The sequence below is a fragment of the Acinonyx jubatus genome, chromosome E3 (assembly GCF_027475565.1).
Source record: "Acinonyx jubatus isolate Ajub_Pintada_27869175 chromosome E3, VMU_Ajub_asm_v1.0, whole genome shotgun sequence".
Taxonomy (NCBI): domain Eukaryota; kingdom Metazoa; phylum Chordata; class Mammalia; order Carnivora; family Felidae; genus Acinonyx; species Acinonyx jubatus.
The window spans coordinates 18395404-18415672 of NC_069398.1; the positions used below are offsets into that span (position 1 = coordinate 18395404).

The 20269-nt window shown below is 54.1% G+C and overlaps 2 protein-coding genes across 5 annotated transcripts; one reads left to right on the forward strand and one right to left on the reverse strand.

The window, feature by feature from the left end:
- The first annotated feature begins 9387 nt into the window (after positions 1-9387).
- TLCD3B (TLC domain containing 3B) lies at positions 9388-15880 on the forward strand. Its single transcript, XM_027051553.2, has 5 exons — positions 9388-10265; positions 11173-11256; positions 13829-14063; positions 14496-14591; positions 14755-15880. Exons 1-5 carry the CDS (start codon positions 10141-10143, stop codon positions 15040-15042), a joined length of 828 nt encoding a protein of 275 aa, XP_026907354.1. The 5' UTR covers positions 9388-10140; the 3' UTR covers positions 15043-15880.
- Positions 12682-17564, reverse strand: CE3H16orf92 (chromosome E3 C16orf92 homolog). Of its 4 annotated transcripts, XR_008294621.1 has the most exons (5): positions 16899-17551; positions 16440-16598; positions 16237-16324; positions 13995-14333; positions 12682-13007 (listed from the first exon to the last, which is right to left on the reverse strand). XR_008294621.1 is itself a non-coding variant. In XM_027051555.2 (4 exons), exons 1-4 carry the CDS (start codon positions 16960-16962, stop codon positions 16088-16090), a joined length of 333 nt encoding a protein of 110 aa, XP_026907356.1. In that variant the 5' UTR covers positions 16963-17546; the 3' UTR covers positions 16000-16087. The 4 variants fall into 4 exon arrangements, 3 of the variants coding, with proteins under 3 accessions (XP_053069310.1, XP_026907356.1, XP_026907355.1); XM_027051555.2 differs by lacking the exons at positions 12682-13007; positions 13995-14333 and adding an exon at positions 16000-16109 and having other exon boundaries at positions 16899-17546; XM_053213335.1 differs by lacking the exons at positions 12682-13007; positions 16237-16324 and having other exon boundaries at positions 13015-14333; positions 16365-16598; positions 16899-17560.
- Between the last annotated feature and the right edge of the window lie 2705 nt (positions 17565-20269).

Here is a 20269-nt window from a genome sequence, read left to right on the forward strand (position 1 = left end):
ACAATATGTAATCATTCTTCCAAATTTCTACCGTAGGACCTGTTCAAGTTTCCTGAACCAGTGCAGAGGGTCTCACAGCTCCACACATTTGCAGATGCTGTTCCCTCTGCCTAGAACACCCTTCCCCTGTTTCCCTCTGAAGAGTTCCCCCATCCTTCCAGCCTCTGCCTCAGGGAGGTCTTCCTGCCAACCTCACGGGGAGGTGGCTGCTTATGGCACCATATATGCACCGCTGTCCCAGCACTGATGACAAGCTATTTGAATTCTCCACTTTGCTCCCCGGTTAGACGGCGAGTGCCTGGGTCTGATTCATCCCCATATCCCAAGCCCTGGCAGTTCCTGTGGTCTTGGGGGCCTCGAGTGAGTACTCACTGATTCTGTGAATGAATCAAATCCAATGCCATCCACCAATGAAGTGTTGTTATCCAGATGCCCTACCTCCTTTGGCTCTCAAGCCACTCGGGCCTCCCACTTTTCATTCCTGACCTTTCTGGTTCTACGCAAACAATGCTTGCGCTCGTGCACACTCACGGAAGCACGCCTCCCCCATGGAGGCCACAGACTTCCTCCATGATTACTGTATCTGGGCATGTTCCCCTGAAAGCAGTGCCACCGTGTACCTACTTTTGTCCATGTTGTCCACCCCGAAGTACCTTGCCACACTGCTGCCCCTGGGGATCTCCTGCACCACAAGGCAGCCACAGAAATCACCAGGGTCTGTGTCCCTGGTTCCCAAATCTCCCTTCTCACCTTCAACCACACTGACAGAGTCCCGCCCAGCATCGCCCCCCCCCCCCGCCCTCCCCAGCCTTCTCAGTGGGAGCTTCAAGCCCAGAAGACAGGGGGCTAGCTGTCCCCAATGTCACATTGCTGATTCTAAGTCAGGGGCAGATTGCCTTCTTGGGACTGTCTTCTTGTCTGCCCCATCTTCTTTGCAAAACCCCCAGGCCCAAGATGAGGCCAGTCCCCACCCCAGCCCCAGGAAAGGTCTCAGGTGACACCCACTCCCGCCCTCTGTTCATTTCCTGCCAAGAGAGACGTCAGCCTTGGCAAGGCCTCTGGACACGTCCATGGCCTGCAGTGGTCAGACTCACTGCCGATGGTATTCTGTTCCTACCGGGGGCTCATACATTATGCAGGATGGTGGACAGTGCACCGGGCCTGCTCGCCGTAAGACCAACCAATAAGATGGGTGATGCAGGCACCCCACTCTGCCAAGGCCACCTCTGCCCTCCCTATTGGAGGCAGGGAGAAAATGACTTCAGAATAGTCAAATAGCCATAAGGTCTCCTTCTCCCTGAAGTTCAAAGCTGGGGGTGTCAGATATGATCGCATGGAGTTTTGCTCTGCCCCTGGGAAGGAGACAAAAAGACGATGTACTCTCAGTCGTCATGGGCTGGGCGGGAGACCTGAGACCCACTGAACACCCAGGAGATGAAGGAAGCCTGGGCGGGCCTGGGCTTGGGCGTGGGAACGGAATCTGGCAGCTCCGATTTTGATCTTGGACTTTCAGCCCCTCCTATGGACATCAGACAATATTGCCTCGCAGAGACTAAGAGGAGGTCCTCAGCCTCCTTCTCAGGAAAATTGAAGGCCTTTGCTCAAGTAGTTACCCTGGGGGAATAAGAAGTTGAGGTAACCAGAGCGAGAGCAGCCATTAGTCAAGGCCTCTTCCCAGACTTTATCTTCCTGAATCCTAACAGCAGACCTGAGTGGCAGCAATCATTATTTCCACTGTAGAGATAGAAAAGAATCCTGACCTGGTTGGAAAAGAATTTTAGGCCAGGCAAGATCTAGGTTTGAATTCTAGGTCTGCCACCGTGTGTCTCAGTGACCCTGGGCAAGTCAGTCGACCTCATTGTGCCTCAGTCTTCCTCATCTGGAAAGCAGGGATCACCTAACAACCTCAGAGGGTTTGTGATGGTTGAAGGAAAGGTATGTAGACTACCTGGCATAGAATAAGGGATCATGAGGGGTGCCTGAGTGGCTCAGTCAGTTAGGCCTCCGAACCCTGATTCTGGCTCAGGTCATGATCTCACAGTTCGTGAGTTCAAGCCCCGCATCCGGTTCTGTGCTGACAGCACAGAGCCTGCTCGGGATTCTCTGTCTCCCCCTCTCTCTGCCCCTCCCCTCCCCCTGTCTCTCAAAAATAAACATTAAAAAAAGAATTTAAAAATATATAACCGGAACAACTAGGAATGAATATCACAGTACTTACAAGGCACCACATAGGAACTGTGCTTTAGACCCTTCTCATGCCCTAATCCTAGCAGCCCTGCTCCTGGCCCTGTCCTCATCCTGAGAGGAGATGAGTCGCTTGCACAACTTCTCCTGGCTACTGAGTGACAGAACTAGGATTTGAGCCCGGGGAATGGGACTTTGTGTGTGTACAACTGAGGCTCAGAGAGGTTCTGACACTTGACCAAGGTCACACAGCCCATCTATGGGAGGAAAAAAAAAAAAAAGCCTGGCTAGACTCTTGGTTTTCTCACTCCCAATGCACCTGTTGTGCCCCTCAGCTTTTTCTATCGCACAGATAAAGGGGGGGACTGGACTTGCTCAGAGCAGTACCTAGCCTGGGACAGGCACAATAAAAGCACTAAATAATAAATGTTCTGGCCCGCTGGGCGGGACTCTTTCCAGAGCACGGGTAGGGGGAATTGGACCCTTCCCTGGGTATCATGTGGGAAACAGGCCACTTCTGGCTGCTTATTGTTTACTTATTCACAGCCTTCGATGATATCACACCTGCACACCTCCCAGGGCCGTCGCGGGAGCCTGAAGGAGCAGGAAACGGTAAACTCCAGGCCCCGGGTGAATTGTGTGACAGGTGTGTGAGGACCGCGTGGGGGCGAGAGACTCACCTGAGGAAGCACGCTGGGCCGGGAGAGCGGGTCCCGCGAGCCTGGCACCCGGGGAGCGCCACCCACGCCGTCCCTCTCCGCAGGCGCAGGCGCTGTCCGAGGCGCGTGGGCAGGGGCCGCACCCCTGCGCGGAACTGGCCGGCGCTCCTCCTCCGGTCCTCCTCCGGGAAGTTCAGGCACTCCTAGAAGGCCCAGGCGAAAGACCACGGTGTGTGGAATGCGTCCCATCTCGGGTTTATTTCCCACGCTGCACCCCTCGGCAAGAGAGCGAGCGCGCGAGCTCTTCTCTTTCCAACTCCTTTTCAACGCTTCTGATTATTCCAGGAGCAAGTCTCATTTTGCTGCCAGAAGCCCTTTGACACCTCTCTCTCCGTGCTTATCTTGCCATGTCTTGTCTTTAACAGAGAGAGAGGGTAGGCCTCCGGCTCAGAATTCCGAGCAGATGAAAATATCGAGCTAGAAGGTTAGAACGAGTTTGTTTGTTTTTCATTTCATTTATTTTTTGTTACCTTCTATTTACAAGTGATATTGGTTTTTAATTTTCGGTAGTGAGAAGACGTTTCCCTTTAAAGTACATGGTTAAAAGCAGGTACTCTGGAAATTAGACTAACTAGGTTCAAATCCCAGCTATGCCACTTAACTGCCGATGTGACCTTGAGCAAGTCTTGCAACCTCTCTGTGCCTCACTCAACTCCCTCCTCTGTAAAGGGAAGTGATAATGGCATCTCCTCCTTATGTTATTGTAAGGATTATATTAGTGTATGTAAAGGGCACCGATGGGTGCCTGATATGTAGGCTGTGTAAATGTTTGCTGTTAGGTTAAATAGGGCAAAAAACAAACAAACAGACAAACCGAAAAAACCCCGAGGTTTAGACAAAATTTCTTTGCACCGACCCCACCATTTTCCATATGAGGAAGCAAAGTTTTGGAGAAGATAATTAAGTGGCTAAGCTAGGATCTCCGCAAGTCTCTGGATTCCCCATCCACTTACCAGCCATTTCAAACTTCGATAATTAATATAGCGTCTCGCAGTATTCAGGTGTGCAATGAGACTAATACTATTTCACTGATGTTGAGATGGTGTGTGTAAAGGTGGCTCAGAACACGAGTTGGTGTGATGGCCCTAATGCATTTCAACAGGGGTAATATCGCCCCCAAGGGGACAGCAATAGGTTCTTGAGGGAAAAAAAAAAAATTCTTAACTCTTTTTTTTTTTTTTAAGGGTTTTATTTTTAAGTAATCTCTACACCCACCGTGGGGCTCGAATTTACAACCCCCAGATCAGGAGTTGTACACTCCACCGACGGAGTAGCTAAGGAAGCAAGAACCATTAACAGAGATAAGTTCTGAAACTGTGACTGGCGTGTTGAAGTTATTTTTTTTTTATAAAATTTTTTTTCAACGTTTATTTATTTTTTGGGGGACAGAGAGAGACAGAGCATGAACGGGGGAGGGGCAGAGAGAGAGGGAGACACAGAATTGGAAACAGGCTCCAGGCTCTGAGCCATCAGCCCAGAGCCCGACACGGGGCTGGAACTCACGGACCGCAAGATCGTGACCTGGCTGAAGTCGGACGCTTAACCGACTGCGCCACCCAGGCGCCCCTGAAGTTATTTTTTTTTAATCTTGCAGTTCCTTTAGGAAAATGAGTTTATGGGTTTTCTATATCTGCTTAACATTATAGAGACCAATGCATTCAGAAAATAAGATTTTAAAAATCCTACTTTGTTCACGTCCTGTGTAACTTTGGACAAGGTACCAAACCTGTCTGTGCCTCTGTAAAGTAGACACAATAGAAAACAACTCATAAAGCTGTTCCTTTGTTAATGAGGAAATGAGTTGATATTTTTAAGCACCCAGATCAGTGTCTGGCCCATAGTAAATGCCATATAAGTAGCATTTAACAAACTGGAATTATTATTATCCCACAAATGAAGAATTGACCCACAGAAATTGACCCACAATAATTCAGGGAATGGGAGAGCCTAAATTTGTTTAGCATTTTTAAAATTCCAGGGACGACTGGGTGGCTTGGTCAGTTAAGCGTGGAACTCTTGATTTCGGCTCAGGTCATAATCCCAGGGGCGTGGGATCAAGCCCCGAGTCAGGGAGACTGCTTGGGGAGACTGCTTGGGATTCTCTCTCTTTTTCTCCCTCTCTCTCTCTCTCTCTCCCTCTACTCCTCTCCCTCTCACATGTGCTTGCACACACTCTCTCAAAATAAAAAAATAAAATAAAATAAAATAAAATTCCAGCTTAATTTAAATAAAGCGCACACCATTTTAAGGGTATGCCTTGGACATGTTTATCCACGTATACACTCGTGATCAACATAAGGGTATTCCTAATCTCTCAGAAGGCTCTCTGGGGTCCCCTCTCATCAATACCTCCCACCAAGTTAAGTGCTGTTCTGATTTTTCACTGAAGATATTCTGCCTGTTTTGAATTTCATCCAAGTGGATTCATACAGTATGTTTCTTTTATTATACACGGAGCCTGAATGTGAAGCCCAGATGGTCCCAGCCTAGAAATTGCCATCTTAACTCTTATCCTATACTGTACTGCCTTTTAAAGCCACGACTACTTAGGGCGTTATCTTCTCCCTCCCCTTTCCTTACTCCTCTTTTAGCTCTGGGGGAAATGTAGCTGTCCACTGAGCCATGACCAGTTCTAATTGGTCAATTCTGCATTAGAAGGCCCCACGGTCCACCCGCTGCCAGCAAGCATATGATAGGGCACAGGTGTCAAGAGTGGGCCAATGGGAGGATAGCATGGTCTAAACCGCCCACCAGTCCACCAATGGGAGGGAAGTTCCCGCCCTCTGCAACTGCCTCCCCAGAGCAGAGCCGCCTCAGCCTCGTGCCCTTGCAGTTTGACACTTTCCTTGTATCCTAAAAGAAGGTCCCCTCACTGCTGCCTAAGGGATGCAGGATGGCAGCCCCAACTCCCTGCATCCCCCCTGGGCTTTCTCCACCCCTCCCCTCCCTGGAGTGGACGGGAGGGGAGGCTTTTCCAGACAAAAATAACATATATGTAAATACGTCTGTTTTCAGGGATTCTGTTGTTTCTTGATTTTTTTTTTTCCTTTGTCAATGGGGTGATGCTTTGGCTTTCCTCTTTTTTTTTTTTTTAAAAGGTTAGTTTTAAAATTCCAATATCTTTACGATGTGGACACCCTCTTTCCTTTTTCTGAATTCCGGGCGCTGATGAGAATCATCAGCCTTCCTCCGTAGCCTCCACCTCGTCCCCTCAGAGGTGAGGACCTAGGAGAAGGGAGAGGTGACCCGAAGAGCTTGGGGATGGGGCAGAAGATGGGACGGGGTAGAATTAAGAAAGAGCAGGCACATCCTTAGGGTTGAGGATGAAGAGAAGAAATTTTAAGGTGTGAGATGGACTGGGAGGTATAGACCAGCTTCCAGGGTGACAGGGAAACTGCTTGAAATTGTTGGAACAGGTTGATAAAAAAAAAAAAAAAAAGAAAGAAAGAAAGAAAGAAAGAAAGAAAAAAGGATGTCCAATTGCCCTGGATGAGGGACATTTAAAGAGCAGTAAAGGTCCCAAAGAGATTAGGGAAGAGAGATGCCTGGTGGTTTTTGGTGCTCACAGATGGGTGGATCCCATGGACTGTTAAGTTATTGGGGTGAAAGGGGTGTCTGGGGCTGAGGGACGCCAACCGTGCTGAGGCGTTCTCATGGTCACCTTTTCTCACCTTCTCTACCCCCCTCCCCCACAGGCATGCCCCTGCTCTTTGTACTGGGCTGCATTTTCTTCCCACTGAGCTTCACTGTCCTCTGCTGGGGCCTGCAGAACCACTCCCACCTGCGGATGGAGAGACCAGAGGCTGTTTTGGTGGCGTCCAAGTAAGAGGATAGAGTGAGGGCATCCTTCCTGGGGCCAGGGCTGGTGGAGCTGATCCCCTGCTTTCAGGAAGAGTCAGTGGTGAGAGCAGAAGCCCAGTATGCGCGCGTGCGCACGTGCGTGTGCGTGCGTGTGCGTGTGTGCGCGCGTGCACGCGCACCAGGGGAGATGAAGAGTCAAAAAAAAAAAAAAGCAAAACTGGCTCTGGGATCTTTTGCAAGTCATTTCACCTCTCTGAACTTCAGAGCCCTCACTTGTAAACGGGCTTACTAAGAACACCCACCATCCAGTCCTTGTGGAGATGTTGGGTTGAGTTGAGTCGGTTGAGTTCGTATCTCCGAAGTCGGAGCTGCAGACTCCTCCAAGTCACACGAAGGCCACAGGCTCCGTGAGGACTGGTGAGCTCATCAAATGGGGCAGCGGCTGCTCAGCTCCAGCCAGATAGTATGGACCTAGAACGTGGGCTCCATGTTGTCTGGCCTTTGGATTCTTTCCTAAAGGAAGTTGAGCTTTGGTGGGAAATCTCCTAATTTTCAAACACTGACACATAACTTGGAATTTCAGAAAATTCTGTATTGGCAACTCTATACTAGCCGAACAAAGCATGCCTGTGGGCTGGATTGGGGCCCTTACACTGCAAACTTATGACCTGTTTGACACAGCTTAATGTACATGTGACCTATCATGGAAACTTAGGTAGGAGAGAGAGCAGGCAGAAGGCAGAATTCACTTGGGTGTCTAGGTGAATTCTTGGAGGACAGAAAAGTGTCTCTGCCTGCTGTAATTCATGTCATCTGCAGAGAAGGCACAACTTGGCCAAGTTTGCCGTCCTCAATCCAGTAGTTATGGTGCCCTACCATCCCCCAGGATGGTGCCCATCCTCCCCCAGACTCAGTGGCTTTACTCTTTGCCTTTGGAGTTATCCAGTTTTGCCAGTTTTCGTAGCTGTGTTATCTTGCTCAAGTTTTTTTGTCTTTTGTTTCTGAAATCTCTAAACCTGTTTCTTGTCTATCAAACATATATTACCATCTTGGGAGATTAAATAAGAATGAACATAAATCACCTTGCCTCATGCCCAGCATACAGTGAACACTCAAGAAGTTGGGTTCTGGGGCATCTGGGTGGCTCGGTCGGTTAAGCCTCCGACCCTTGATCTCAGCTCAGGTCATGATCTCGCAGTTCATGGGATCGAGCCCCACATCTGTCTCTGTGCTGATAGTGCTGAGCCTGCTTAGGAATCTCTCTTCCCCTCTCTCTGACCCTCCCCCTGCTCTCTTTCCCTCTCTCAAGATAAATAAATAAACTTAAAAAAAAGTTGGGTTCTTTTCCCCCTGAAGGGAAGCCCTGGAGTCAGGAAGCTGGGTCCATCCACTATTGTCTCTAAATTGTCCCCAACTTCTGCCTAAGGCCAGAGACCTCTCAGGATCTGTTCCTTCCTTGTGCCACTAGAGGGCAGCATAAAATTGCAAATCCAGCCCTTTGCCTCTCTTTTGGGGAGGAAATGGAATGGTCTGAGGACAGGCAAAAGCAAATCGTAGGGCTGCTAATTGAGGTGCACCTTAGGGCAGGCCTGGAAACGAAAGTATGGTGTGGGTACAGGCCCCACATCATGCAGAAGTCCGTAGGACAGTTGGGTGCAGGCCAGGAAGGCCAACTTCCAGGAAGGCAGCACAAAGGGTAAGAAGCCGCTCAGAGGGTTCCAGCTGGGCTTTGGATACACAAATCACTGGGCCTTGATTTCCTTGTGCTTGATTGAGGGGCTCGAACCAGCTAATCCTTGAGGTCCTTTTCTGGGAAACTGGGCTGTTCTGTGAAGTCGCAGACGAAGGGGAGCCAGGAAGATGATAAACCTGAAGAAAAAGCAAAGTGACCGGTGCTTAGGGGAGGCCAGGAGAGGCCAGGCACCCTGAAGGACAGGGGCAGGGCGTCCTTGTGCTCCAGGTGGGTTTTCAGAGAGGCAGGTGTTCTTCTTCAAACCCTGCAGCCACTCTGACACCCAGCACGAGAAGGTTCCTGCCTCTTCTTAGCTATGGGACCTTGGGGAGGGCCACTGAAGGCTTCAGGACCATTTCTTGACCCGTAAAAAGGGGACACGTGCTATTATGATAGTTAGACAAGATTACAGGGCAGTCTTGCAGCAGTCAGGAGACACCTCATGTATACCTAGAATTTTCTTCTTCCCATTAGAATGAAGGATGTGTGTGTTGGGGGGGGGGGGTCTCAGAGCCTGAAAGGATGCTGTGTTGAGGTGGTTTTATTCCCATGCGTCCTTAAACTCATCCTTCAGAGACAGCAAGATGCACCACTTTGTCTTGCTCCCTTCTCCAGGGAATCCTCTTTTTCTCTTTGCTGGAGGGACACCCCTAAACTGGGACCCCAGCGGGTCACTGAGGGACAAGTGTCGGGAGGCATTGGCAGCGGAAGAAATGGTAGGCATTTGCAAATGTACTGGTGGGAAACAGGGTCGAGCCCCCATCTGACGGCTCAGAGCCCCCTCCCAGCTAGCCAGGGAGCCCAGGGCCACCTTCCTCCCCAAGAGGAGAGCTGACCCTCCCCTGGCCCTTGTCCCCAGCAGCCCCCTGCGCCGCAGCTGCTGTCTCTTTAAGGGCCTCCCCCTCCCTCTTTCTCTGCTCCCCCCCATCTCTGTCGCAGCCGCTGCTGTGGCTCAGAGCTGCATGGGAGACGCGCTGCAGGTCCGGTTTCTTGGTGTCTGGTCTGTGCCATCATTCCCCACCCCTCCCCCGCCCTCCCCAAGCTGGTGACTCCCCCTCCCCCTCCCCCTCCCCTCCGAGGGGGCAGGGGGCTGGGCACGAACTCTCTATAATGCCCCGTGCAGCCTCCGGGGCCGGGCAGCGGGGACCGTGGCAGCAGCAAGAGGCGGGAGAGCAGTGCTGACCGCTGACCACTTGCCCGGCCACTCCTCTGTCTCCCTCCCTCCCACCTCCTTCCCTTCCTCCCTCTCCCTCCCTCTCAGGGCTGGCACCACAGTCCCACCCCGCCTTCTCGGGTCCTCCCAGCCTCTCCACGTAAGCCCCCCCTCCCCACCTGCCTCTTCTCTCCCTCCCCTCCCCCACCCGCATCCTCCTCCTCCGGTACCCTCTCCCTCTCTGTCCTCTGACCAAGTCCTCTCCTCACGTCTCGCTTCCAGCCCTCTGGCCAGCTTCCTCCCGCTCCCTTTCCCGGATCCTCCCTCTCCCCAGCCTCTCCCCATCTCCCCAGTCTCATCTAACTCCCATTCTCCCTTCCTCTGGTCTGACTCGCCTGCCCCATCCCGTCCGCCCTGTCCCCTTTGTGCCCCTTTTTCTTTTTCTCTCTCCTTCCCTGGTTTGGTGTCCCTTCTCCACCTCGAACTCCCTTCAGCTCGGCCTCCCTGCCCCCTCACGGCCTCTCGCTTCCTTGCCTGAGGCCTGAGCCACCATGCTGACCCCAATGGTGGCTGGGGGGGTGGTGTTCCCTGGTCTCTTCCTCCTCTCCAAGAACACGCTCCAGCGGCTGCCCCAGCTGCGCTGGGAGGAGGCCGACGCGGTCATTGTCTCAGCCAGGTAAACTGCCTCCCTTCGTCTCAGCCCCTCTCCCCTCCTCAAGCATTATGGGGGTGGAAGGGATCCCATCCTTCCCTGGACCCTTGACTGATGGGGGATTGGGGGGTTCCTGAAGTGATTGGTGGGCTTTATCTGCAAGCTTCCTTCCTCCCTCACTGCCTTACTCGCCGTCCCAGGAGACCTCGTCCAAACCCAGCCATCTGGTCTACTAGTATCCAGACTGCTTTTCCTTCCTTTCCCCCATTCACCCTCCCAGCCTCCAAAACAGGGCAAGCGTGTGACTGAAACATTCCTCTAAGATATTAGGGAATAAGGCAAGGGGCAGAGAGCTGTGTATTTATTGTTCAGGGCATATGTTTGAGGGCACAAGGGACAGAGGAGTGAATGGTTCAACTCAGTACAACCCCAGAATAAGGGCCAGAGTTGAGGAGGGGAGCACGGGGGCAGTCAAAGAGTGAGTGGGAAAGTGGCCAGGGGGAACTTGAGGTCACTGAGGGGCCAGGTGATGAGTGGCATGACTGGGTGGCTGAATGTTGCAAGAACAGGCCCAGGGCTCCCCCTTGCCATCCAGTGCTGCCCCTTTCCTGCCTCTCCCTGGGAAGAGACCTTGTTATCAGCACCGTCTCACCTCAAGATGACCTCCCTGGTCATGAGAAGAGGGCAACTCAGTGTCCACAACTGAGGGAAGGAAGATGGCAGTGAGGAGTTGGGTGGACTGAGGAGTAGCAGCTGGGCAAGTCCTCTAGCCTGAGGCTGGGGGAAGCCCTGGGCAAACCAGCCTCAGGCAGAGATGGGCAGAGAGTGGCCCGAGAGGTGCCTGAGTCCGAAGCGCAGTAAGTGGACAGTAAAGAGGAGAAACTGAGATCTGCGTCTCCTTTGTCTACCACGGCTCCCTCTTTCGCCCTAGGCTAGTGTCCTCTGTCCAAGCCGTCATGGCCTCCACAGCTGGCTACATCGTCTCCACCTCCTGCAAGCACATCATTGATGACCAGTAAGTGCCATGAGACCGCCTTTGCCCAAGTTTCCAGCAGCCTGTGTATGTGTGTGACTCCTGAGTACCCTAGGTCTTCTACGGGACTCATTCAATGGTCCCCGAGCCCTTCACTTGGGACTGAGCAAGTTAACTGCATTAGCTGCAACTCAACACCCAGGGATAAATTTATCCTTTTCCTGTCCTTAAAGGTCAGAACTAGGAGGAGAAGGAGTGGCAATCAGAAAGGATTGTCAAAGCAGCCCCTAGGCTTCCCGGCCTCTCATACCCTCATACTAGTAGGTCCTGTGTGTCCTTCCCTCCCGACTTCTTCCCACCCTTACATCCCTCAGACCCCTTTTCTAACCAGCACCCACATGGGGTGCCTTCCTCCTCATGCTGGGCTCACCCCTCACCTCCTCCCAGAACCCAGGTGTCCAGTCCCAGCGCTGGGTACAAGAGAGAGACAGAGGAGAGAGATGACAGAGACAAGGCCACTAATGGTTAGGCAGTGGGGGAGGGGGAGGAGAAGGGTGAAGAGGCCAAAATTTGGCACTGGTAGCTGCTGCAGTGCCCAGTGCTTGCCAAAAAAGCCCAGGCCTGAGGAGGAGGTGGGGCGGCCAGAGGAAGGAGAGAGGCCCTGTCCGTGGTGCTGACGGGCCGGCTCCAGGCGACCCACGGGCTGCTGCAGAATTGCCTGGGAGGGTGCTGAAGACCCCCCACACCTGACTTCTGGCCCTGACCCCCTTCTCTGGTGACTGTGGGGCCACAGGAACGTTGTCTGGATGACCCTGACCTGGCGTGCCCCTCTTTCTCTACAGATGAGTTCCCTTATTTGTGGGGTGAGGTACATCCCTTCCTGGAAGCGCTGCCATGAGGAGGAACTGAGCTGTGTGTCAAATGCCTAGAGCAATTCTGGCTGCCGCACAGTGGGTGCTTAACTCTTCCTTCACATCTTGGTGACTTGGGTTCCTCTTGCCCTCTTCGCTTCTTCCCCACCCCTGGGTCTAAGATGAGCCTGGATCCCCAGGCTTATCCTGCTCTCGCCTTCTCACACAGAGGTCACCTTTTGGCTCTTACATTTCCTTCCCCCAACTCAGGTCTGTTCTCGTCCCTCCCCCTTTAATCCTCAGGTGGGTGTCCAAGATCAGGGTTAATGCGGGGACAACAGCTGTTCCTACTTCTGAGCACCTAACTGCTGAGAGGGTGGGGATGGGCTTAACTCTTCAAGGTGCAGCACTGGTCCTGGCCCTCCCTCCCCACAAGCCACTCAGCTCCTGGGGCCAGCTCTCCCAACCACTCCCACTGTAACTTCTCTTGGGACAGTTTGGGCTGCCTGTCCTCCTCCAGGCCAGTCTGGCCCAGGGCTTGCATTCTGTTATCTGTTTTCATCTCGCCCCATCCTTCGCTGCGCTACCGCCCCCCCGTCCCCCCCCCCCCCCCACCAGGCCTCATTCCCCTTCTCCCTTCAGCAGCTCCTCATATTTTGTCTCCACTCTCGTTCTGCATCACTCTGGCTGACTTTGCTTTCATCCCTCCGCCTTGCTGGGCGAGTTCCCAGGGCCCTACCTCCCTGATCTCCCACTCCCACCTCAGAGCTGCCACAGGGCTACAGGATTGAAGAGACAGTGTCCAACATGCTGAGTCAAGAAGAAAAATGCAATGTTGCACATTCATGCACTTTTCATTTTTGTTTACTCCCAAAGTACACAGAACTTTCTCTGTTCTTGGCTCCTTTCGCTCAGCGTTTTCGCCTTAATGCTTGGCTGTACCTGAAAAAACAAGAGGTTGGACCACGTTCAGGTGGAACAACCAGCACTGAAAGCACCACCAAATCCCTGGCAAAGGCCCGTCTGTGACACCTGTCTCGAATCTTCTAGAGACAGTGGGGCTCTAGGCGAAGGCTGTGAAACCAGACTTCTCTCATGGTTATTCCTTGGCCAAGTTACCTAATCTCTCAGTTTCCTCGTCTGTGAGATGGGGGTGATAACAATACCTACTTTGTATGAAGTTTTTTGTGGGGAGGGAATAAGTTTATGTATGTGAAAGGTTTTAGCTATTAGGACAGCGCCTGCTTGTAATAAGCAGTCAATGGATGTCGGCCACTATGATCCCTCTCCACTGCTCTTGCCTCTTCTGCTGTTATTTGTCCTAACCTCAGCTGTCTCTCATATCTTGCCGGAACTTGCTTTCTCACTCTCACACTGCCCTATGGTCTGTGGCTGTCTTTGGGTATCTTTTCCCTTTTCTTGCCTACCATATTGCAGAAAGAGAGAAGAATGAATGAATGAATGAATGAATGAATGAATGAATATGAAAAATGGGTGGACTCTGAGATCAGACAGTCTGGGTTTGAATTCCAGCACTACTACCTACCAGCGGTGTGACGGTGTGACCTTGGGCCAGTTTCTTGCCCTCTACCCTTGGGTTCCGTCATGTAACTCGAGAGTCCACTCTCGCCTCAGGGTTGTTGTGAATATCACTTGAGATCTGACTCATGTGGCACGTCCAGTGCTGACTGTGGCACCTGGTGGCTGCTCTGTCCCTCTCCTTTCCTCTTTGATCTCTCTCTCTCTCTCTCTCTGCCCAACAGACACTGGCTTTCCTCTGCCTACACGCAATTTGCAGTGCCCTACTTCATCTATGACATCTACGCCATGTTCCTCTGTCACTGGCACAAGCACCAGGTCAAGGGGCACGGAGGGGACGAAGGGGGGGCCAGAGCCCCAGGCAGCACCTGGGCCGTGGCACGCGGCTACCTGCACAAGGAGTTCCTCATGGTGCTCCACCACGCCGTCATGGTGCTCGTATGCTTCCCGCTGTCGGTGGTGAGTCGGGGTGTAGAAAGCCAGGGTCTCTTGTCCTGCTCATGCCAGCAGGAACCGGGGAAGCCCTGTGGCCGGGTCTCAATAGCAGGACAGGTTCGGGAGAGTCTCCACAGAGGGTTTCCTGAGCACCAGACCGGCCCGAAACAGCGTGAGGGTGTGGGGTCAGCCTGGCCTGGGCTGGACATGCCCAGCCGTGGTGCTTGGGACCTGTGGCTGCATGTCTCTGAGCCTCAGTTTCCTCATCTGTGATATAAGGGTGAGCGATCTCACCTGCAGGATGGCGGCTGGAGGGATACAGTAAGTGATGCTCGCAGCTTTGCTGCTATACGCACGTGTTCAGACTTTCAGGGTCAAGCATCTCCGCAAGTGGCCAAGAGGAGACAGGGAGGGAGTCCAGGGTGAGGCCAAGCTATTTCCTTCCTCTCCTCGCAGGTGTGGCGTCAGGGCAAGGGAGATTTCTTTCTAGGCTGCTTGCTGATGGCTGAGGTCAGCACCCCCTTCGTCTGCCTTGGCAAGATCCTCATCCAGGTGAGAGGGTACCTGAGGGTGTAGCGGGCCCCACGGGAGGGCAAACCTGGGAGGGGCTACAGGCTGGGGTCGGCGGAGGCAGGGCTCTGGGGGGCTGAGTGGGGGCAGTGGGCCGAGGGTGGAGCCCCTCGCCCCGCTCACTCTGCCCCCTGCCCGCCCGCAGTACAAGCAGCAGCACACTCTGCTGCACAAGGTGAACGGGGCCCTGATGCTGATCAGCTTTCTCTGCTGCCGGGTGCTGCTCTTCCCCTACCTGTACTGGGCCTACGGGCGGCACGCCGGCCTGCCGCTGCTCGCCGTGCCCCTCGCCATCCCGGCCCACGTCAACCTGGGCGCCGCGCTGCTGCTGGCCCCCCAGCTCTACTGGTTCTTCCTCATCTGCCGCGGGGCCTGCCGCCTCTTCAGGCCCCGGGGCTCCCCTCCGCCCTCCCCTTGTCAGACCCAGGACTGAGGGTGGGGCCGGGGGACCCTCCCCATCCCACCCCTTGGGGACGGGGCTCTGGGGCCGCTGGGCAGGGGGTGGGAGCCAGGGGCCTCTTGCCCTGACAGCCCGGGGACGGACAGATGGACTCTGAAGGGGCCGAGGGGCGGGACATCTGCCCTCAGGGGCAGAGGGTCAGGGACCAGGTGAAAAGGAAGGCAGGGAGGGGGAACCTCTTCTCCCAGCAGGGCCTGAGCTGAGGGTAGCAAGCCCCTTCCTGCGCGGCCCCCCTTCTCCCGTCACCAACCCTGGGGCTCTGGGGGGAGCAAAGGACCAGAGGAAGGGGGCATCACTTCCTATCCACTGAGGGCTAGAGGGCCGTGGGGAGACTGACTCAAGGGGACCAGGACTCGGAGAATGTGGGGGAGGCCCTGCTATCAAGGCCATCCCAGCCCCCCTGCTGCAGACTCCTCTCGGTTCCCCACCATCTGGGAGGGAGGGGACACCCTAACTATCCCCCCCACCCCCACCCCAGGCCTCGCTTGGGGCTAGCTGCCTCCACTTCTCCTCCCTAGGGAAGGCCAGCCTAAGGAATCTTATTTATTTTATTTATTCGCCCAAATTCATACTAGTTTGTAGGGATGGGGGGAGGGAGGTGGCTGCTACCCCCCAACCTTCCCAGTGCTGAGCAACCCCGGGGGCGGGCGAGGGGCACCCAGTCCCTTCCCCATTAGGCTGCACATCTTGCCCTCGGGCCCTGGCATGTCCCTGGTGCTACAGACCTCTCAAGGCTTCCTCCAGTCTGGGGTCAGGGGACCCTGGGAGGTGCTTTACAGACCGCTAATAAAGACGATCTGCGTGAACGCCACCAAGGCCCTCTTCACCCAGTTCTTTGGTGCTGGGAAGGGTGGGGGGGGTCTGGGGACAGAAAGCACAGATGACCACAGGACGGGGCAGGACCCCCTGGATGGCTACCAAGCAGTCAGGGAAGAAAAAAGCAGACTTTTATTCATCAGCGGGAAAGGAGGGCAGGTTTGGGCACTCAGGGCAGAGTGAAAGGCCCTTGTCCGGCTCCTTAGGCCCCTTTTTGGCAGCTCCTATGGGGTATGAGATCAGAAGTGGGAGGCCACGCCCTGCCTCCCTAGGCTTTGGGGTCCTTCAGCCTCTCCCAAGGAAAGCTGGGGTGGGGCGGGAGGCCGGTAGGGGCCGGGGGGGGGGGCTTACATGTGTGTGCAGAACTGGAAAAGGAGGAAGAGGAAGGCCACTACCAGAGCACCCACTAGGATGTGATAGAAGAACTCAGAGTTGTATCCTGTTAGACAAGAAGGGGGAGATGGGGACCCTGGACTCACCTCCAATTGGAGGGCCAAGGGCAGCTCTTCTCCAGACCCCGGCAAGGAAGGAGGCCGTCTCAAGCTGGTTCATACCTGAGTTAACAAAGATGACGGGTTTCTCTCCAATAAACCGGGCCACGGCCAGGAGCCTGGCTTGGTCTGAGTCCGGGTAATCAAAGAAGTCAGGTCTGTCCAGGAAGAGCACAGACTCTGCTCCCCGGGTCAAGGTGTTGGCCCTCTGTGGGCTGGGTGCTAGGGAGCAAAGTCTACCTCAAGAATCCAGCAGACCCATGCCCTCTACCCCAAGAAGCTGAAGCCAACCCAGGACCCTGTCAGGCCACACGGCCTTAGTGTGGCTATGGAGGGGCTTGATTTTGTTCCAGGAATCTCTCAAGGATCAACTGAGCTCTCCATGAGAAGGCCCATGCTGGATGGCGAGAAATGTGGAGGGCAAGAGGAAGGCCCAGCCTTGGCCACCCAGCTCCTCGGGCAGACTGGCTCTTTAACCCCCAAGACTTTCTCCTTCCCGCGGCTCCCGGGACAGCTTCCCACCTGTTTCTATGGCCCCCAGCCCCAGCAGCCACACCCACACCCAAGCCCACAGCCACAGCCTCATGACTCCTCTCCTCCTGTGACAGGGGTGGGGGCTCTGTGATGTCACAGCCTGGAGCCATTCTGATCAGGAACTCCGGGTTGAGGGGAGAAAGTACTGGAAGCTGGACGAAGAAGAGGTGCATTTGTGTGTGGCAGGCAGTTCTTCCTGGAGGGGGGGCAGGGATAAACACCTCCAGTTACCCCTGGATCCACCGCTTAACACAGACGACTTATTTACCCATCACAGCAAGCCTGCCTGCATTATACAGAAAAGGGACAAAGAGGAGCAAAGAAAGCAATGTAGGCAATGCACACTTCCCAGGGGTGTGCATCTTTCTCTCGGACGCTCCCCTTTGCCTTGTGTCACCAAATTCAAGGGCCTAGGGATCTCTTAGGGGTCCATTGAGGAAGACCCTGGGGTTGGCAGCCAAGAGAAATAACAGGCTTGTATCACTAGGTGGCAGCAGCGTCCACGTTTGTCTGTTTCCCTCCCACCCGGGAAGGCCCGGCCCCAGCTCTTCCAAGCCCTCCTCCCGCCTCTTCCCGCAGGTGCTGCAGGAAAAGGTACTGCAGGCGCGAGGGTTGTCAGAGGAACCCCCCCGCCCCCCCTCCCCCCGCCCATCTCGACGCGGGTCTCTTGGTCACCCACAGAGCCCTCGCAGGCTCCGCTCTCTGGGTGGGCTCCCCCAAGGGCCCTCCCATTTCCCATTTCCAGTCCCTGCTTTTCTCTATTTGTCACTTCCCAACAGCCACTTTCCGTCCTGCAGGCCCGTCTCAGCCTCTAAGAGTTAGCTCCCCTCGGATTGGCAGGTGGGCCTGTCTGTCACAGATGTGTCCCGCCCCACCCAAGCCCAAGGACACTTCAGGGTCTCCTCAGTTCCGACTACACAACTGCCTGTTCAACAATCTCTGACGGTGGCTGTTCCAGGACTTACCCCCACACCAGGCATGGGTCTGTGGTGGGTTGGGACGTCCTCTGCCCTACGATGGAGGCACCCCCCTCCACTGCATCCCCACCCCTCATCTTTCTTGCCCTCAGGGTCTACCCATCTAGTCTCCTCCCCTTAGTCTTGGGAGGTCCTTGCCGTGCTCAACTTCTATTTCCTAAACCATAAAGCCCAGAGAGAAGAAAATGGGGCGGGGGGGGGGGGGAAGAGGCAGACTAACATCTATGGGAACTCCTGTGGGACTGTTTCCCCTTCACTTCTCTCCCCAAAGTCACAGGCATGGGAGGAGCAGGGGGATGGCTGGGGGGAGGAGAGGGGGGGTGGAGCAGGGTTCCCACCCCAGGCCTGTGTGCAACTGCTCCCCATCCTCTCCCTCCTTTAGCTGGGAGAAGGGGTCCAGAGCCTTTGGCCATTGGCGTGGATCTTACAGTTTTCTCAATTGCCCCAAAAGGATACAGCTGTCCTCTCTACCAGGAAAGGCCCTTTAGACACAGGCAGTGAATTATCCGTTCATTTATTCATCCAATCATTAGGTACATGTATTGAGCTCCTGCTATGTGCTGGGCTCCATGTATGGCTTCAATAGAAATCGCCAGGGGACGGTCTCTGACCTCAGGGATCACAGGGGCGAGAACTCAGAGTATAGACGGACAACCCCTCGGGGCTGTCTACACTCGCTGTCTCCGCTCCCTCACCTTTAATGTATTCTTCAACCCCTCCCAACCTGGTTTGGTCCCCACCACTCCACTGAGGCCACTTTGGCCAAGTCTACAAATGACCCTTTAAGTTGCCAAATCTAAAGGTTACTTCCTCTGTCCATTCTGTCTGTCTGTCAGCAGGGTGCGCCTGTCCCTGCCTCACCAGTTTTCAGGGTTCCTCCTTCTCCAGCCAGCTCAGCCTTGGACCTTCTCCTTTCTGTCTATATTCTCTCTCCCTAGGTGATCTCATTCAGTCTCATGGCTTTAAATACCATCTATATGCTGGTGACTCACAAATGTATATTTCCAGCCTAGTCCTCTCCTCTGGGCTCCAGCCTCCTCTACCCAACTTCCTGCTTCGTGCCTCTGTACGTCCAAAACCATCTCGAACTCAATAGATCCCAAATGGAGTTCTTGGTTCTCCTATCACAAACTGGCTCCTGTTTTCCAACGCTGCGAATGGTCTCATTGTTCATCTAGATGCTCTGCTCCACACAAACACCCAGGAGTCAGGTCAACCCCTCCCTCCCTCCCCCCCCCCCCTCCTGACAAAGCCATCATCAGGACCTGTTGGCTCAATTTTCTAACATGAATCTCAAGTTCGCCCACTTCCCTCCCCCTCCGCTGCTGCCCACTGTCAACCCCATGCCTCCTCTGGTATTTCAACAGCCTGTAGACTGGTTGACTTCTCTCTGTTCACTCTTCCCTCAGGGAGAACAAACCAGAACACTCGGATCCACCACTTAAAACCCTCCAATGGCTTCCCGTGATGCCTAGTGAATTATGAACTTCTTACCCTGACCTGCAAGGCTCTTGCCCAGCCCTGTCCACCTCCCCACCTCAGCTCTTGCCGCGACCTCCCTCCCTTGGCACATGCCACCCTTTGCACACACCTGTGCCTACGACACGCTTGCCCTTGCACTTGAACCGGCCGACTTCTCCTATCTCCCGGGTCTCAGCTGAGAAAACACTTCCCCTGGGAAGGGAACTCCCACGGCCTTTTGACCATCTCCCGTCACCGCATCAATCTCACTGCACTGGAGGTGTCTCTTTGTCCGCCTCCCCTACAAGGCCGTGAAGCTAGAGATCATTGATCTTGGTCACAGTTGTCACCAGAGTATACAGTAGGTGTTCCATAAATATTTATCGGCTAAATGGATGGAAGAAAACCTTTCCACCTGTGAACATGCCGGGGCTCAGCACTGTCTGCCATTTCCCCTGCTATTGGCTTGACCTCCAGCTTTATCCCTGTGTTCCTCCAATAAGGCTTTGTGTAGCTGGGCTTCTGGGCCTGAGCTAAGCTGTGAAAAGGGGCCACAGTGGAGGAGGCAGGACCGCTGGCTTCTTGTCCAGCTTGCCCCTCCTCTCACGCAGACCCAGATCTGCCTCGCTCCAAACCTGCCGGCTCTGGTCCTGGACAGGGTCTCCGAGTCCTACTTCCTCTCTGATCCTGGACATCCCTGAAGGAAGCCTGATGGTTGCCTTTAAATACATATTATTTTAATGTATTCTTTTGAATAGGCAGGATATGTGCACGGTACAAAATTCAAAAGGTACAAAGGATGGAAAGTAAGTCTTTCCTATTCCTGTCCAAACCTCCCTCGCAGCAATCTCAGACGTCAATGTAGTTACCACTTTCTTGGGCAGCCTTCCAGAGATAAGTTGGGCACACATAAACAAACAT

Excerpts from the sequence above, each read along its gene's own strand:
- CE3H16orf92 (XM_053213335.1), bottom strand. The coding sequence starts at position 16,962 with ATGAGGCTGTGGCTGTGGGCTTGGGTGTGGGTGTGGCTGCTGGGGCTG. Across the intron at positions 16,599-16,898 it reads GCTGGGGGCCATAGAAACAG|CACCCAGCCCACAGAGGGCC; the intron begins GTGGGAAGCTGT and ends TTTGCTCCCTAG. Across the intron at positions 14,334-16,364 it reads CCTTGGCCCTCCAATTGGAG|GTGAGATCGCTCACCCTTAT; the intron begins GTGAGTCCAGGG and ends GCCATCCTGCAG.
- TLCD3B (XM_027051553.2), top strand. The coding sequence starts at position 10,141 with ATGCTGACCCCAATGGTGGCTGGGGGGGTGGTGTTCCCTGGTCTCTTC. Across the intron at positions 11,257-13,828 it reads AAGCACATCATTGATGACCA|ACACTGGCTTTCCTCTGCCT; the intron begins GTAAGTGCCATG and ends TCTGCCCAACAG. Across the intron at positions 14,064-14,495 it reads TATGCTTCCCGCTGTCGGTG|GTGTGGCGTCAGGGCAAGGG; the intron begins GTGAGTCGGGGT and ends CTCTCCTCGCAG.